Consider the following 14,934-nt stretch of genomic DNA (forward strand, 5'->3'; position numbering starts at 1 on the left):
ATCAGGCCCGTCACCAGATCCTGGGCCGACGAAAGCCCGTGTTCCTTTTTTGTGAGCGGCTCCGAGAACGTCTCCCCACCCCGCGCCAGGCGCCGAAGAGCCCCGCCAGTGGCTGCTTGAATCTGAGAGCAATTAATGGCTGCAAGCGGACATAGGAGTGGCTCATTTACTGACATTATAGCATGAATTTTGACTTTAATTTATTTTGCTCCATTTTGTTGAATAGTTGGAATGCTGGATGTAGGTATGGATGAATACATGTATTATACTTTGGTTGGAGGTGTAAAATGTATTGTAAACTGTCAGGTAGCTCAACGTACTGTAAGTGCTCGTTGAGGTATCTATCTACATGTACTTATGTAGTATGCCTCTTGTCTGTATAAGTCAGCCATCATCGCTGCAATTTGGCTATATGAGCTTATCTGCTGCTCAGTTAGATTCAGTCATTAATTTGCTAGAGACATGTCATTAGGGATGCGGTTATTGGCTTGTCTGAGCCCACTTATACTGTTGGGATCAGTCTTCCGCATTTCCGTCTTGGCCGTGTGGTAGTGCCAACTTCTTACACGTGCTCTTTGTAATTCTGATACATGTAATTTTTGTAGACGACGTGGCCTTACGGCTACATCTTCCTTGCGTCTTCTTAGTTGGGGTCGCAAATTGATGGCGCATTTTCTCTCCGATACGCCGCAAGTTCAACTATTGGTACTAATTCGATACTAATACCATCTGGAGAGAGCTGGAACTCGACCCAGGCCGCCACCAGTTTAACAAAAGGGCCGCCTGCGACGACTCGTCATCCACCACTAATCTCCGCGCTAGGGGCATTTGCAGCTAGCGAGTCCACTAACAGCCAGCGCCAATTACAGGGCTTAGAGCGCCCGGCCAGATCTTGGCCATCGCTGCGTGTCTGATATCAAACAGGCTGCCTGCATATTAGTACTAAGGTACTGTAATAATTATTATTCTGGCAGCCTTGGCACAGTCGCAACTCTCTTCATCTTCATCCACCATCGCCCGCCAACCTCTTTCCCGTGTCTCGCGACTGACGGGCCGTATCGAACCGACGGGCTGCCGCGACTCTAGCCTGCGAATCCATGCCCGCATCGTCTCGCTTGGGCTCGCGCATACTCCACCACTTAACGACTTCCCTCCCACCTTGATCGTGTCCAGATCCGCCGTCAAGATCGCTCACCATGGCCGCCATGGCCGCTGCCACACAGATGGCCGAATTGGGCTTCAAGCTCTTGCGTGAGTCTGATTACATTACCGCGCGACAAATTGTGAGCGCCAAATAAACTGACCTATAGCGATTAGGGCGAGAGGCTGAAGAGGATGATCCCGAAGGTAACGTCGACCCCACGATGCCGAAACAAGAACAAGACGAGAAAGAGAGGGAGACATGAGTGGACAATGTGGACAAGAGGGACAGAAAATAAATTAAGAGAAGGTTACAAATTTACTGACGACGGCATGTAGAGGGAGATTCCGCGGAGAAAGAGCTCTTCGCAGCATGGGCTCTCTTCATATCCATCATGTTGCTCATCATCGCCTTCTTCACAAGCTATATGCTCCAGCAGAAGAAGGTGACGGCTATCCACGAGACAGTCATATCTATTTTTGCAGGTTCGAGCGCACAGCATTCAAATGGAGTACGAGCCCTCTGCTAATATCACTTGCTACAGGAATGGTGGTGGGCCTTATCCTGCTCATCACTTCCGGCGACTCCATCCGAAACCTCATCAGCTTCGACTATCAGATCTTCTTCAACCTCCTCCTACCGCCCATCATCTTGTCCTCCGGATACGAGCTACACCAAGCCAACTTCTTCCGAAATATTGGCACCATTCTAACATTCGCATTCGCTGGAACATTTCTGTCTGCAATCGTCATTGGGTTGATCTTGTGGATCTTTAACTTGGTTCCTGGGTCCTTGAAATTGACTCTTGTTGATGCCATTTCAGTCGGCGCGACCCTCTCCGCCACCGACCCCGTCACCATTCTGGCCATTTTCAACACGTACAAGGTCGATCCTAAGCTGTACACCATCATCTTTGGCGAATCGATTCTCAACGACGCCATCGCTATTGTCATTTTCGAAACCGCGCAGGGCTTTGACAAGGGAGAGGGCAACTATGGCATCGTCAGCTTCTTCAAGGGTACCGGTATTTTCTTGCTCGTCTTTTTCGGCAGTATGCTTATCGGCATGGTCGTGGGCGTTGGTACTGCTCTACTGCTCAAGTTTACCTACGTGCGGAGATTCCCCAAGATTGAAAGCTCTCTGATCATTTTAATCACTTACGCTACCTACTTCTTTTCACATGGTCTGCACATGTCTGGTAAGATTCCCTATTGCTTGACGTACCACGCCGCTACGCCACCAAACGTACAGGTCTAATCCATATCTAGGTATCGTATCACTGCTCTTCTGTGGTATCACCCTGAAGCATTACGCTTACTTTAACATGTCGAGACGCACGCAGCTCACCACCAAGTACATCTTCCAAATCATGTCCCAGCTATCCGAAAATTTCATCTTCATCTATCTTGGTCTGGCCCTTTTCACAGATAACGCCTTGCAGTTTGAGCCTCCTCTCATTATTGTCACCATCTGCGCTGTTTGCGCTGCTCGCTGGGTTGCTGTCTTCCCCCTTTCTCGGGCAATCAACTGGTTCATTCGTTATCGCGCGCGAAGAAGGGGCCTGGAAGTTGGCGATGAGCTTCCCTACAACTACCAAGCCATGCTCTTCTGGGCGGGTCTCCGTGGTGCCGTCGGTGTGGCTCTGGCTGCTCTTCTCAAGGGTGAAAACTCATACGCCCTTCGAGCTACGGTTTTGGTTGTCGTGGTCTTGACTGTTATTATCTTTGGCGGAACCACCGCCCGCATGCTGGAGATTCTTGGTATTCGCACAGGTGTAGTTGAAGAGATTGATAGCGACGATGAGTTTGACATTGAGTCTTTCGGCACTGGTCTTCAGATCAAACGCTCCGGCTCTGCCATCGGATTTAACCCTCGTCGCAATGGAAATGTAGCTCTTAACAACTTGAGCGCGCCTGTAGATAGTTCCGCAGCCTATGTATCCGGCCACTCTTCGCCTCACACTGGCGTTAAGCCGGGCGGCCTGAGCCGCAAGAACTCTCTCCGCAATCCTACCGAAAGCGAGCGAGCTGATCTCCTACGAGCCAACGGCGAAGATTCTGACATTGGTAGCGACATTGACATATCAGACTTGCCACCCCCGGCTGCTCGTCGCTCCCCTCGACCACCCATCAGCCCTAATCCATCAGGATCTGAAGGCAGCGCCTTCATGAGTCCCGCTGAACCAGCATCAAACGCTGCTCCGATAACTGCATCAGGGGCATTGCGGCAATTACTCTCCACCGAAGACCCAGCCAGCCTGTTCAGACAGCTGGACGAGGACTTTATCAAGCCTCACTTATTACTTCACGGAGATGGTGGCAGAGGCGGTGGTAACGGATCAGGGGCTGTATAAGTAGAAAGGAATGAACTGTAATAGACGGGAGTCTTTTAACTTTTTCTTGTTTTCTAGCTTGTTATTTTTTCCCTTTTTTTTTTTGTTTGTTACTTTTGGGAAGTATATGATGTCATATCATACCCTCGGCGTTATCTGACGAAAGTAATAGAATGGAATAATTTGTTCCTCTACTATACTATGCATGTCTACATCTCACGTAGCAAACAAAACGAAGTGAACAGAGTTTAACAGGATAATCAAGAGTCCCTACTGGTGACCCCGTAATTCAATTCATGCACAACATGACCTACTACTACCCTTTTCCCTCTTTGTGTTTTTGTTTTTGTTTTTGGGAAGTTTAGGTAGTAAATCTTTGGTATGGTTTTCTGTGCATATCCGTCTCTGAAAAGACGAAATAAAAGCTATGTACATTTCTCTAACAATGATGCCTTGCCTTGCCCTGCCTTGCCCTACCCCTATCCTACCACCATCGCTTTGCCCGCGCATCCCCTTTTTTCATTGTTTTTCATCCTCCCTCCAATTTCATAATAACAACTGAGAATAAAAAAATAATTCCCAGTGAACGATATCCCGCCCCCCCATTCTAGCACAAGAGAGAAGAGAGGAGACCGAATAATTCCAAGCCCGTTAAAACCACATTATAACAGATAGGAAGTGGGGAAGAGAAGTAAAGAGAAAAAAAAGGCATCTAAACGTTAAAAAGTAAACCAGACCTCCTTCCGCAAAGATCATCTCCTTTTGTTGCCCTTGACGAAAAAACCATGTAGACGAAAGGACGTTAAAAGAAAAAAAACCATAAGTAACCACTCGAGACGTCGCATTAAAAAGTTAAAGAGTACAAGAAAAGACAATTCCAGAAAAAACGCTAATCATTATTTGCTTGTAGAAGGTGTTGCGCTTCCGCTAGCCTGACGCTGAACGGGTACCGGACTGGCCGATGGGGGATTCGTCGGCAGCTGAGGTGAGGCTTGAGATTGCGACTGTGACTGGGCTTGCTGTTGCTGTACCTGGGCTTGAGTCTGCACTTGAGCTTGGGCCTGAGCTTGAGCCGGAGCCTGAAGTTGAGGTTGAGGTTGAGGTTGAGACTGTTGTGGCGGCTGAGGTTGTGGGGTTGACTGCTGTTGCTGTTGTACCAAGGCTGGGGACTGTTGTTGCGGCTGGGCTTGCTGTTGGGCCTGTTGCGCTTGCACCTGAGGAACCTGGGGTCGCTGCTGTTGATGCTGTTGCGGCTGTTGGTGTTGCTGTGGCTGCGGCGTATGCTGTTGTTGTCGTTGTACCTGAGCCTGAGCCTGTGCCTGTGCTTGGGCCTGGGCTTGTGCTTGGGCTTGGGCTTGAGCCTGTTGCTGTTGCTGTTGTCTAAGCAGTGCGGCATATTGGTGAGGGCTGGTGGTAGCAGCAATACTAGTCGCAATGCCGGGTTGTCCAGCAGCAGCGTTCATCGCACTCTGCCGTTGAGCCATCATAGCCCGCGTCAACTGATCAGTAGCGAGATGGCGAAGTTGCTCAGGAGACAGATTGGGATTCTTGCTCCTAAAGTTGGCTTCCAAAGCGTTAATCTGAGCTGCAATGGTGGGAGGAATTTGGGTTGGCAGTCGAGGACCAGGAGAACCACTGTTAGTAAGTGTGGGCATATGCAGACCACTTGTAGCTGAGGTATGGCCGTTAGCGGCGTTAAACGAGGCCATCATAGCCTGAGCAGTATTCATAAAGGTTTGCTGTTGAGCAATAGCAGGAACTCCGCTTCGCATAGCGGGAGAGGAGTTTTGCTGTGCCTGCTGAACAGGGGCTCCTCCTACAACGCCGGCTTGGGCTTGTTGTTGCGCATGTTGAATCTGAGCTGCGGCTCGTTGCTGCTCTGAGATACGTTGTGCGCGCATCATCATATTGGCGTCAGGTTGCTGGCCAGGCATCTGCATCCTGTGTTGGGCCTGCATTGCTTGCAAAGCTTGCAACTGAGCCTGCGGGATGCCGTTCATCTGCGCCGGTGGGGCGAGATTGCTGGTCATCTGCGCTTGAACGCCGACACCGTCCATGCCGTTAGCAGGTGCCTGCATGGGCAAGCGTGCGCGGCCCTGTGCCGCAGCCGCAGCCGCAGCCGCAGCGACAGCAAGGGGATTGGGAGCACCGGGTCGGTTGACTACGCCGTTAACGCCATTGGCAGCCGCTGCCGCAAGATGAGCAGGATTCTGGGCGCCTGGTACAGGTACACCGGGTGCAGCCAGCTGAGCGGATTGAGCTTGGGCTCTGGCTTGGAGAGTAGCCTGGAGAGGTCATGTTAATTAAGCCAGCTAATAGGGCATCATAGGATAAAGAATGAACTTACTCGTCGTTGAGCTTCCTGCCGCTGCGCAAATTGCGCCATCTTTTCAGCCAGAGCTTGGTCGCGCTCCCAGCGCATTATACTGTAGTCCCGTGGAGTTTTCCCTGGGCGTTGAGCCATGGTATCATTAACCTTCTTCGCAGCGTTCTGGGTTGCTGAATGCTGCTGTTTCTGAATTGTGGTCTCTCTTTTCTTGGCAAGTTTCCTCATAGCATCGATGAGAGTCAAATGCTTTTGATTCCGCCGTCTCTCAACTCTGAGCGGAGTAGACTGCCTTCGCCGTATTGGTGTCACTGCCCCTCCCTCCTGAGAAGCTCGCTGTGCCGCCAACTGATTTTGCTGAGCGATGATACGTTGAGCAGCATCGATCCTACTGTTATACGCTTTAAAGTATTGCGTCTTCTGCATATCAGCTGGAAGACCTTCGAGATTGATCCATCTTTCAAAACATTCCCACGGCGTCCTCCTCTCTGCACCTGATGCAAACAGCGATCTGGTAGATAGCAGATTGGAAATTAGTGACCAATTATAAGAGTGCTCACGAACCAAGCTTCGGAGCTCATCATCTTCAACCACAGTCCACTGTGATGAGCTCCTTGTTTCATAAAAGCTCTGTAGTGGCATGGGATGTTCAGAGGGTGGACGGAACTGGTGGCCAGCGTGGAGCCGATCACGGATATGTTTCGACTCAGGGGTGAACAATGCAACTTCGGTGCTTCTTGGCGGAAGCCGGACGTTATGTGCGAGGATATCTGCATCAAAAGCGCTCTCCTTTTCGTCGTCGGATTCTTCGTTATAATAACTGTAACGGCTGCGCTTCCGTGGAGGGCCATCAGACAGTAGTTTCATTTCTCCCTCAACATATTTGCTTAGAGGCAAAGCGGGTCGTCGCCAATGAGCGTCAGGATCAAACTCGGGTCCTGTAAGTTCGAACCGCGGGATCTTCAAAGGAGCTCCGTACAAAGGCAGCTCTTCCAATAACTTATCTGAGGCAGGCGATTGCCGTAGAGCAAATACCACGTCATCCTCTTGCAGGGCAAATATAGCGGAAGGCGCAACAGTTTCGGGGAAATCTTCACTGAGATTATCGAGAATCTGGGGCGAATCAACATCTTCCGTTATGAGATCCGGGGTCGGATGGTTGTCCACATCAGCAGCCTCGGCATCACCCATAGTCACATCATCTGTCTTCAACGGAGGGATAAATGCGGCAACCTGCATTGCTTTTCGTTCTTCAGGAGACGATTCAACCCAATCCGCACAGGCGTAGGCAATATTCTTGGCCACGGCCATCTTCCATTTTCTTTCTTCTCGGAAATCTGTTCGCATCCATTTCATCTCCTGAAACAAGACATCCCAATGTGATGGCGGGCGAGTCGGCTCTGGGCACCGCTTTGGCTGTCGAAGGGACCACTTATCATGCTGCTGTAGGTGATATACTCTACGGAGTACCTTACACGCCTGGTGATCTTGGATAGCGAGATAAGCGTCAGGAGTGGCGATAGTTTTGTTCGCGTGGAAAAGAATCTTTTCAATAGGTTGCATCCAGTTTGTCGCGCCTGTAAAGTTTTGAATGAAGAGAGGTGTGTAGTAGTCATCGGATGGTTGAATTGTTTCCTTTTGGCCAGGGACCAGCGCCTTTTCTTCCACCTGCTTAGGCTGTTTGCCGAATAAAACGGTAGAAACCTGAGCTTTTGACCTATCTCTCTTGTTCGCATTCTTCGGTCTAGGAGGCGGTGATTGAGGCGTTGAGGTAACTGGAGTTAACTGGTTTTGCGGTGCCTTCGTTGAGCTTCGTTCTGTCGTGGTTGCAGATCGCGGGCTCTCTCCCACAATTTCCGATACAGATTTCAGTCGCATGGCTCCAGATGATACCCTTGTGACTGCTCTTTCGGGAGCCGGAAGTGGTTCCCTAGTTGGTGTAGGTTTGACAGTAGTATTCGTAGAAGCTGGAGGGGGAGCAGCAGGCGTTTGAGCAGCAGGTAATTCGGTGGTTTCCGATTCTGTGACTCGAGACGAATCCACATCCATTCTTTCCGGTGTTTCTTCTTGGCTATCCGGAACTTCAACAGCGGGCTGCGCGGCCGGCGCTGCTGATGGTTGAGCATTTGTATCTTGCGGGCCCGTATCTTGCTTTGCGGCGGGGTCCGTTCCTTGAATAGAGTTGGTACCATCATTCTTGACTTCGAGCCCAGGAGAAACTTTTATCGGCTCCGGACTTGCAGCGGCAGCACTTGACCGGATAGACTCCTGTAGAAGCTGGTCTTCATCTAAACTAGTAGCTTTTGGCTCTGATCCATCGTGTTCTGGTTTGGCCAGCTCAGCCCCGGTCTCCGTTTCAGCAGCGTCTCCCATCTCATCGCCCCTCTCTTCTTTCTCTCCAGCATCTTCCTCTAATCCATCTTCAATATACTGAGGAGCATCATGCTCAGGGCTGGTATCCGCCGACACATCATGGACCCCAGGAGTCGTGGCACTTGGTGCTGTTGATCCAGGAGATGAGAGCGCATCTGGAACTTTGGTTGAACTGTGCGGAACCTTGATGGACAGCTCCTGATTACGTCCCGTCTGGTTGGATTGAAGCCTATCGACTACTCCATTTTCCATGTTGTCTGCATCCCCTTCTCCTCTCGTCACTACTGTATCGGATGATTCCTCTGAAGGTGATCCCTTGGTTCCTGGCGGGAAAGAAACTTGTGCTGGTTTTCGTTCAGGAGTAGTATCTTCGCTCGTTGCTCCATTAGTCATTCGATCGGGCTGTTTCGTTTCATCCTTTGTAGGCGGTAGAACGGTGGAGGGCGTAGAAATAGGGTTGGCCTGGGCAGGGATGGTAGAGGCTCCAGCTGGATGTGGCACGGTACTGCTGGAGGTTAAAGATGCAGGCGTTGGTGGAGGTTTCGCTAGTTTCGCCGAGGGTTTGGTTGTATCTTCAGGAGGCGCGGAGGGTGATTCGGTCGACGCAAAGCCATCGGATGGTAGAGTTTGGTGTTTCGAGATGAAAGCATCTTCTTTCGTAGATGCAGTGGTCGGCGTGGGGAGCGCTGGCGAGTGTAGGGCTGCTTCCTGTATTGACTTTGCGATTAATCGTTTCAATAAATCAACCGCAAGTAAGGGCCGTGGCGGAATAGCTTGTTCGTTCAGAGTTTTTCCCCTGTGGAAGAGAGTTAGCTATGGCTGGCCTTTGAGTGTGCACAAGAGACGCGTGACACGGCCGACGATGTATTCAAAGCTAATGTTTTCGTTTGTTTACAAAGAAAAAAAATCATGGGGAGGGCCGCAAAAAATATATTATATAAAGGGTACGCACTGCAAGATTTCGCTGGTCTGAAGAAACTGCCATTCCGCAGCAGTAGTGGCCGGCGCGTCGGGATTCGCGAAGGCATCCTGCGGGAGGCTTTCGGCCTGCGTCGCGACAGCGAAGAGCTCGCGAAGTTTCCTCTTCCTTGACGCTACGATTGCACTGTCGGCGGTTAGCATGGCAAAAAGCACCTCGTTTTAATCGGAAAAATCCGCTCTTTCGAACGAGCACACACTCACTTGAATTCGTTACGCTTGGATTGAAGCAGCCTCGATAAATCGGTGTGGCCGACCTCAGTCATAGCATCGGCGGGAGCGACATCCGTTTGCAGGCGAAACGGATGTCGGAGGATGGCCAGAGAGGTCGTCTGAGATGAGGCTCGCGATGCACGACGATGGAAAGGATCGTGGAGGTGGCCGTTTTGACGGAAGTTCTGGCCGTTGCTCGTGTCGCCGGTCTGTGGGAGGGCGTCAAATTCTGTCGGGCGCCAGTGTCTTGGGGGGAGTTTCGCAGGGGGGAAGCGCTGGAAGCCAGCGGAGGCGCTGTTGTTCGTCGCCTGGCACTGTATGGAGTGCGCTAGCCGTTAACAGCTGCTGGCGGGAGTTGGCTGGGAGCAGGCCGCACGCGGCGCTAGCGAGAGCAGCAGAGACAGGGCGCCTAGGACGCCTAGTGCACAGTAAGCTCAGGGATTTCCACTACTGTGCATCACCGCTTCGCAGAGGGCTTGTCAACGCTGCATCATTGATGAAACTCGCCGGGCAGACGATCTCCAGGCGGCTCAAGGAATAGGAGGACGAGATGTCCCGAGATCTCTGCTAAGCTTAGATGCTGCCTAATGTGTATAATGGCCTCGGAACCCCTCCTTTGCCGCCTCCATAATTTTTTTGGGCTTGCCTAGAATTCCGAATGGCTCTAATGTGTTCTCCTGCACGCATGCACGCATTGGGGGATCCATTTGCGAACATTTTTTCCTAGTAAGATTTTTAGCAGTTGGGCGTCAACAATGGTGCATCAGCGAGAAAATAGACTTCTTGCGAGAGTCGTGCCACCCTCATGTATCGCCCGCCGTGCAAAGCGTGGGTGAATACATCGGCATGCACTCCACTAAATTCGATGCTACGGTCGCTGCATTCTGCGCCCAAGACAACATGGGGGTATGGCCACATCACTCTTTTCTTTTCCGCCTACAGCCACAAGCAGCCACACAACCCCCACAGCATTGCGGCTTCTATTATTCTAGCCGACCGCTCCGTCTGTGAAAAAATTTACGTTTAAGAGTACAAAGTACAAAGCGTCTCATAGCTGTGCGCTAAAGCCCAGATTGTGCTAGCTCGCAGCGATACGTACCTTTTCCCGTTTTGAGCCGCCCAGTATCGAAACCCGAGAAGCTAAAAGTCTAGCCAAATCCAAGGCTTCCATCAGAGCATCAAGGTACATCATCGCGCTGCAAGACTTGACGCGTTATGTCTGACCAGAATAAAGGTCGCATAGCCATTAAATTTGGCGGAGGTAACTCCTCATCGGCAGCAAAACAGTCCCGATCGAAACCATCGTCGAGTCTAGGGAAGCGACCGCGCTCTCACGCCCTGGGAGGCGACTCCGATGCCTCAGATTCTGAAGACGATCGCCACCGAGGACGACATGAAGCCATCACAGGGTTCGGCGCAGATGGCGCGGAGACAAAGCGAAAACGACAGAAGGAGGAAAAGAAGGTGTACATCATCGAGCGGCAGTCGAATAAAAGCTGGAAAGATGAAGTGAGGAGCCACAGACAGTCGAAGAATCTACTTCCAGCCGAAGCCAGAGCCCAGCAGAATGCTGTCACCGCCGAGACAGCGCCAGCCGACCAAGACACGCCGCTTAAATGGGGGTTGACGGTCAAAGAGAAGAAGCCGGAGTCAGAGGACAATGCAGCCGCAGAGTCGAGTGCACCTGTTAGCGACGATGAAATGCGAGACGCAAACAGCGGCGACGGCGATGCTGCACCAGTGGAACGAACCACCGATGACGAGGCTATGGACGCTCTCCTTGGTAAAACAACTGAAGACAAAAAAGTCATCTCCGCAGCACATCCGACGGAAGACGACGCCTATCGCCGCGATGTCGAATCCTCCGGCGCGATATCCAGCCTCCAAGATTACGAAGACATGCCCGTTGAGGAGTTTGGCGCCGCACTGCTCCGCGGCATGGGCTGGAATGGCGAGAACCGTGGCCCTAAAGTCAAGCAAGTCAAGAGACGACAGAACCGCCTCGGCCTTGGCGCCAAGGAGCTCAAAGAAGAGGAGGAACTCGGAGGATGGAACCAGAACGGCAAGAAGAAGTCTAGGCCGCGATTGGACGATTACAGGAGAGAAGAGAGCAAACGCAAAGAGGGTCGAAGGCATGAGGACAGCTACAAACGAGAAAGGGAGCGTGAACGTGACCGCGAGAGGGGTCAGTATAGGGACCGAGATCGGGACCGAGATCGAGATTATAGGGATAGGGATAGGGATAGGGATAGACATCGGGACAGAGACCGAGATCACGACAGGCATAGAGACCGACATCGCGACTCTGACCGGGATCGACGACGATGAGGGTAGCCTACTGCTTCAACGATTTCATACATCAGCCAGCTGATAGCGATGGCACATTGGCGATACTCCTCTTGAATTTCCTTACACAACGAAAATTTGCAGCAATAGGGCACATAACAGGGCATATTTCACTTTTCTTACATAGACGAGCTCCGCAAGCACAACGCATAATATTTGAATAAATCATCGCTCAAGCACTTGTTAGAGTACGAAAGTTAATTGATCAGGCAACACGCATCCCCGCTGAGATGTAAATACTTACGCAGACATCATGTCTGATTCAGCAGTACTCAAGATTGCTCTTTTTCATTGTCCACCATGGCAATATGTTCATCATTGATTGTCATAATTTTTTATACGCTTTTCATTATATTCCGGCCAGGATTTCTTTTCTTTTACTGCAGCGACACCCGACTTAATGTATCCGTCAAGATACCGAGCTGCATCAAACTCTCGCCATCAACTTCTATTTCTTTTGCGCCAGCCGCCTTCTCCAGCGTCCTCGCGACGTGCAATAGCGGTTCGACATAGCGATGCTCAATAGCCGCAGCCATGCCCACCGGTGCAAGAGACTTGTAATCTTCAGCAAACAGGAACAGAGCAAAGTTGGCGACTTGCAGATGCAGGGGCGCACTTTGTGCCCAAAATTCTAGCAATGCAGAAGTATCGGCCTGTTGGAGATGTGACAGATCTGGGAACAAGGAATACTGAATGGTTTCGAAGCACTCTGGGCTGGAGAAGCGGCTTTTTGAGTTAGCCTTTTTCGCGGCAATCAGCTCCTCTCGTAACCATGCGACCGCGCACGCTTGAAGGGATGAGAATACGCAATTTTCCAACAGGTCCTCTAGAATAGCCAATCGATCTTCTTCCTCGGGGTCAGCATGCAAGACTGAGCCTGCTACAACGGTTGTTGCATTGCGCACTCGGATATTTGGGTGGAAGACTGAAACAAGCGTTAGAAGATGGTGGTAGGGCATAAATCCTGTAACAGCGCCAGTGCTATTGGGTTTTAATAGTGCTTTCCGTCCGTCCAGCCAGATGGCCATAACAATCAGTGCCTCAATTGTTCCCGGATTTGTAGCGATCTGGTTCCCTGATTCATCGCCTAGGAAGCTTTGTAGCAAGGCCTGGTGATCGGGCAGCATGTATTGTGGGTGCAGTTCTCCGGTTGGAAGGCCTCGATCTGCGTCGAAAACGTCTGCAGCAAACATCCAATACGCATTCAGGCACACTAGGCCACCTGTTGACAAATGGAGTTGCTCTGGGTGTGCGGGATCGAACTCAATAGAGAGAGGTTGTCGGTAAATAGGGCCCTCGAGGTACTCTTTCATCTTGAAAGGGGGCAGTTTGGACAGGCCTAAATCGCCAGCAAGCGACTATAAAACAATCAGTATTTATCTTCAATTCGTACCAGACGTGGAGATACTCACCACTAGCTGTCCCACCAAAGCATCCTTGGCTTGAAGCTCTACAACCTCTTTGAATGTCTGGATCATAGTCTTCCGGCCAGGCACTAACCGCTCCGGGTAGGTGTATTCCAGCATCCTCGAAGCCCATTCTATACTATTAGAATTGACATAGGCTTCGAGGATGCATGTGATGAAAGATTGCAGTAAGTTAGTTATCAGGCCCGGCTCATTTGCGTTTAATATATCTGTGCGATCGGCTTCGGGGTCTGGTGCCTGTTTCGCTGGGTCGCTGTCTTGAAATGGCGTGTCTAGTTTGATACTCGACTTACGAGATGGCAAAGGAGGCCGCGTCTTGCGTGCGAGAGATTGGACCAGAGAAATGACTGCTGCGGTAGATGCTGCGCTCGTGGCATTGTAGCATCTCTGTACTGTTTCCAGTGTCGTATGTAGAAAACGTGAGGGAGCTTTGACTTGCAGTCGCTTGTGTAGGATCCCCAACATTCCACAGAGCGTTACAAAATGCCTAATGGCTTTTGTCTCGCCCTTCGTAGGATTCGCAGAGCCATCAGCACCTTCTTCTTTCTTTTCTTCCTCCTCTTCCTCTTCCTCTTCTCCCGCGGCAGTTGTCTTCTCCATGACCTCAAGCACCTTTAGAATGACCTCTCGTGGGTTACCTAGTCGTGCAATGCTCTCCAAACACTCTTCGCTGCCCGGAATAGGGATCAACATCTCAACCAGATCCCAGCCAATGTCACCGGCTAATGAGACGTCCTCCAAGATCTCCTGTAGCGCGGGCAGAATCTCTGGAGATAGCGACATCTCGATGATGGTGAGATAGGTAGCGACATCTGTGGCTGGCGGGCGAGACTCATGAAGTCGCTGAACAATTTCTTCTGTGGTCGCCATTGTGGTGGATGTATCGTGACAAGTATTAGTTGCGCTACCGAGGTGGATCAATCGCGAGCGCGATCAGATCGAGATGAGCTGAATAAACGAGAGATGGTTCGTAGCCAAGAGGCTCTAGCAAGACTAAGAAATGCGATTTGTCGAAAGAATCCAACTTGGTAGTTTAAAGAAGGGGAAAGAGAAAAGGGAAGAGGGAGCAGATCACAAGGCCATGAGGATCGTCCCAGGGACTTTGCCTTAGTAACAAAAAGTGGTGATGCACCTGTTTCTGCCCCTCCCTGGCACGCGGAACCAGTGCCCCGCGCTAGCTGCTATTGGATGGAGGGGACGCGCTGGAGACGTCACTGTAACAGGGGCACAAATGGAGCTGGGATATCGAAAAGTGGGAATAGGAGAGCGAAAAGAGTCATGTTTCTTAGCCGTTGCCGCTCTGAGGGGCCAAAGTACGTCTATCTTCTTGATCAGGATATTGATGATCATATATAAGCAACGTAATTTTATTTTGTAGATAAATGACTAAAATCCACACTTTTCTATATCAACATCCTGGCATAATAGTACCACTATTTCTGTAAATCACTTTCATATCTTGAAAAGCCATGTGGAGAATATATGGGGTCTTATTGGGTGTTTATTGCGTAGACTTTCTCAGCTTTGACTTATATAAACATGGCAAGTGGGAAATAAAAAAAAATAGGGAACCATATGCACACGCTCTATTATTGCGCACACTATTATTTTACTATATTACTTCTATTATTCTCCACTGCCTCTACTGCTTCTACTGCTTCTACTGCTTCTACTGCTTCTACTGCTTCTATAGCTTCTATAACTTCTATAACTTCTATAACTTCTATAACTTCTATAACTTCTATAACTTCTATAACTTCTATAACTTCTATAACTTCTATAACTTCTATAACTTCTA

General features: G+C 50.4%; 5 protein-coding genes across 5 annotated transcripts in view; 2 read left to right on the top strand and 3 right to left on the bottom strand.

Moving 5' to 3' along the window:
* The first annotated feature begins 706 nt into the window (after positions 1 to 706).
* Positions 707 to 3,730, top strand: GGI43DRAFT_403671 (bifunctional K:H/Na:H antiporter NHX1). Its single transcript, XM_083205815.1, has 5 exons — positions 707 to 1,251; positions 1,318 to 1,347; positions 1,480 to 1,626; positions 1,686 to 2,339; positions 2,410 to 3,730. Exons 1-5 carry the CDS (start codon positions 1,197 to 1,199, stop codon positions 3,492 to 3,494), a joined length of 1,971 nt encoding a protein of 656 aa, XP_083061370.1. The 5' UTR covers positions 707 to 1,196; the 3' UTR covers positions 3,495 to 3,730.
* GGI43DRAFT_403674 (uncharacterized protein) lies at positions 3,721 to 10,026 on the bottom strand. The gene is made up of 4 exons (XM_083205816.1): positions 9,355 to 10,026; positions 9,125 to 9,277; positions 5,821 to 8,968; positions 3,721 to 5,758 (listed from the first exon to the last, which is right to left on the bottom strand). The coding sequence occupies exons 1-4, from the start codon at positions 9,414 to 9,416 to the stop codon at positions 4,370 to 4,372; spliced, it is 4,752 nt and encodes a 1,583-aa protein (XP_083061371.1). The 5' UTR covers positions 9,417 to 10,026; the 3' UTR covers positions 3,721 to 4,369.
* Positions 10,027 to 10,429: 403 nt separating this feature from the next.
* On the top strand, positions 10,430 to 11,852 carry GGI43DRAFT_364523 (DExH-box splicing factor binding site-domain-containing protein). The gene has a single exon (XM_083202437.1). It carries the CDS (start codon positions 10,579 to 10,581, stop codon positions 11,689 to 11,691), a length of 1,113 nt encoding a protein of 370 aa, XP_083061372.1. The 5' UTR covers positions 10,430 to 10,578; the 3' UTR covers positions 11,692 to 11,852.
* On the bottom strand, positions 11,853 to 14,134 carry GGI43DRAFT_364522 (YAP-binding/ALF4/Glomulin). The gene is made up of 3 exons (XM_083202436.1): positions 13,122 to 14,134; positions 11,954 to 13,067; positions 11,853 to 11,880 (listed from the first exon to the last, which is right to left on the bottom strand). The coding sequence occupies exons 1-2, from the start codon at positions 14,004 to 14,006 to the stop codon at positions 12,087 to 12,089; spliced, it is 1,866 nt and encodes a 621-aa protein (XP_083061373.1). The 5' UTR covers positions 14,007 to 14,134; the 3' UTR covers positions 11,853 to 11,880; positions 11,954 to 12,086.
* Positions 14,135 to 14,820: 686 nt separating this feature from the next.
* The window catches only part of GGI43DRAFT_364600 (uncharacterized protein), a 4,546-nt gene continuing 4,432 nt past the window's right edge, over positions 14,821 to 14,934 (bottom strand). The window contains exon 3 of the mRNA XM_083202439.1: positions 14,821 to 14,931. The gene's annotated coding sequence lies outside the window, so the exon portion shown is untranslated. The remainder of the gene's footprint in view (positions 14,932 to 14,934) is intronic.

The sequence above is a fragment of the Trichoderma evansii genome (assembly GCF_050947405.1).
Source record: "Trichoderma evansii strain SZMC 28006 chromosome Unknown GGI43scaffold_8, whole genome shotgun sequence".
In the NCBI taxonomy this organism is placed as follows: domain Eukaryota; kingdom Fungi; phylum Ascomycota; class Sordariomycetes; order Hypocreales; family Hypocreaceae; genus Trichoderma; species Trichoderma evansii.

Bases quoted from the DNA above. Each gene is read 5' to 3' on its own strand.
- GGI43DRAFT_403671 (XM_083205815.1), top strand. From the start codon at position 1,197: ATGGCCGCCATGGCCGCTGCCACACAGATGGCCGAATTGGGCTTCAAG. The intron at 1,252-1,317 runs GTGAGTCTGATT...TATAGCGATTAG, and splicing joins ATTGGGCTTCAAGCTCTTGC to GGCGAGAGGCTGAAGAGGAT. The intron at 2,340-2,409 runs GTAAGATTCCCT...ATCCATATCTAG, and splicing joins ACATGGTCTGCACATGTCTG to GTATCGTATCACTGCTCTTC.
- GGI43DRAFT_403674 (XM_083205816.1), bottom strand. From the start codon at position 9,416: ATGACTGAGGTCGGCCACACCGATTTATCGAGGCTGCTTCAATCCAAG. The intron at 9,278-9,354 runs GTGAGTGTGTGC...AACCGCCGACAG, and splicing joins TCCAAGCGTAACGAATTCAA to TGCAATCGTAGCGTCAAGGA. The intron at 5,759-5,820 runs GTAAGTTCATTC...TGACCTCTCCAG, and splicing joins GGCAGGAAGCTCAACGACGA to GCTACTCTCCAAGCCAGAGC.
- GGI43DRAFT_364523 (XM_083202437.1), top strand. From the start codon at position 10,579: ATGTCTGACCAGAATAAAGGTCGCATAGCCATTAAATTTGGCGGAGGT.
- GGI43DRAFT_364522 (XM_083202436.1), bottom strand. From the start codon at position 14,006: ATGGCGACCACAGAAGAAATTGTTCAGCGACTTCATGAGTCTCGCCCG. The intron at 13,068-13,121 runs GTGAGTATCTCC...ATTGTTTTATAG, and splicing joins CTTTGGTGGGACAGCTAGTG to TCGCTTGCTGGCGATTTAGG.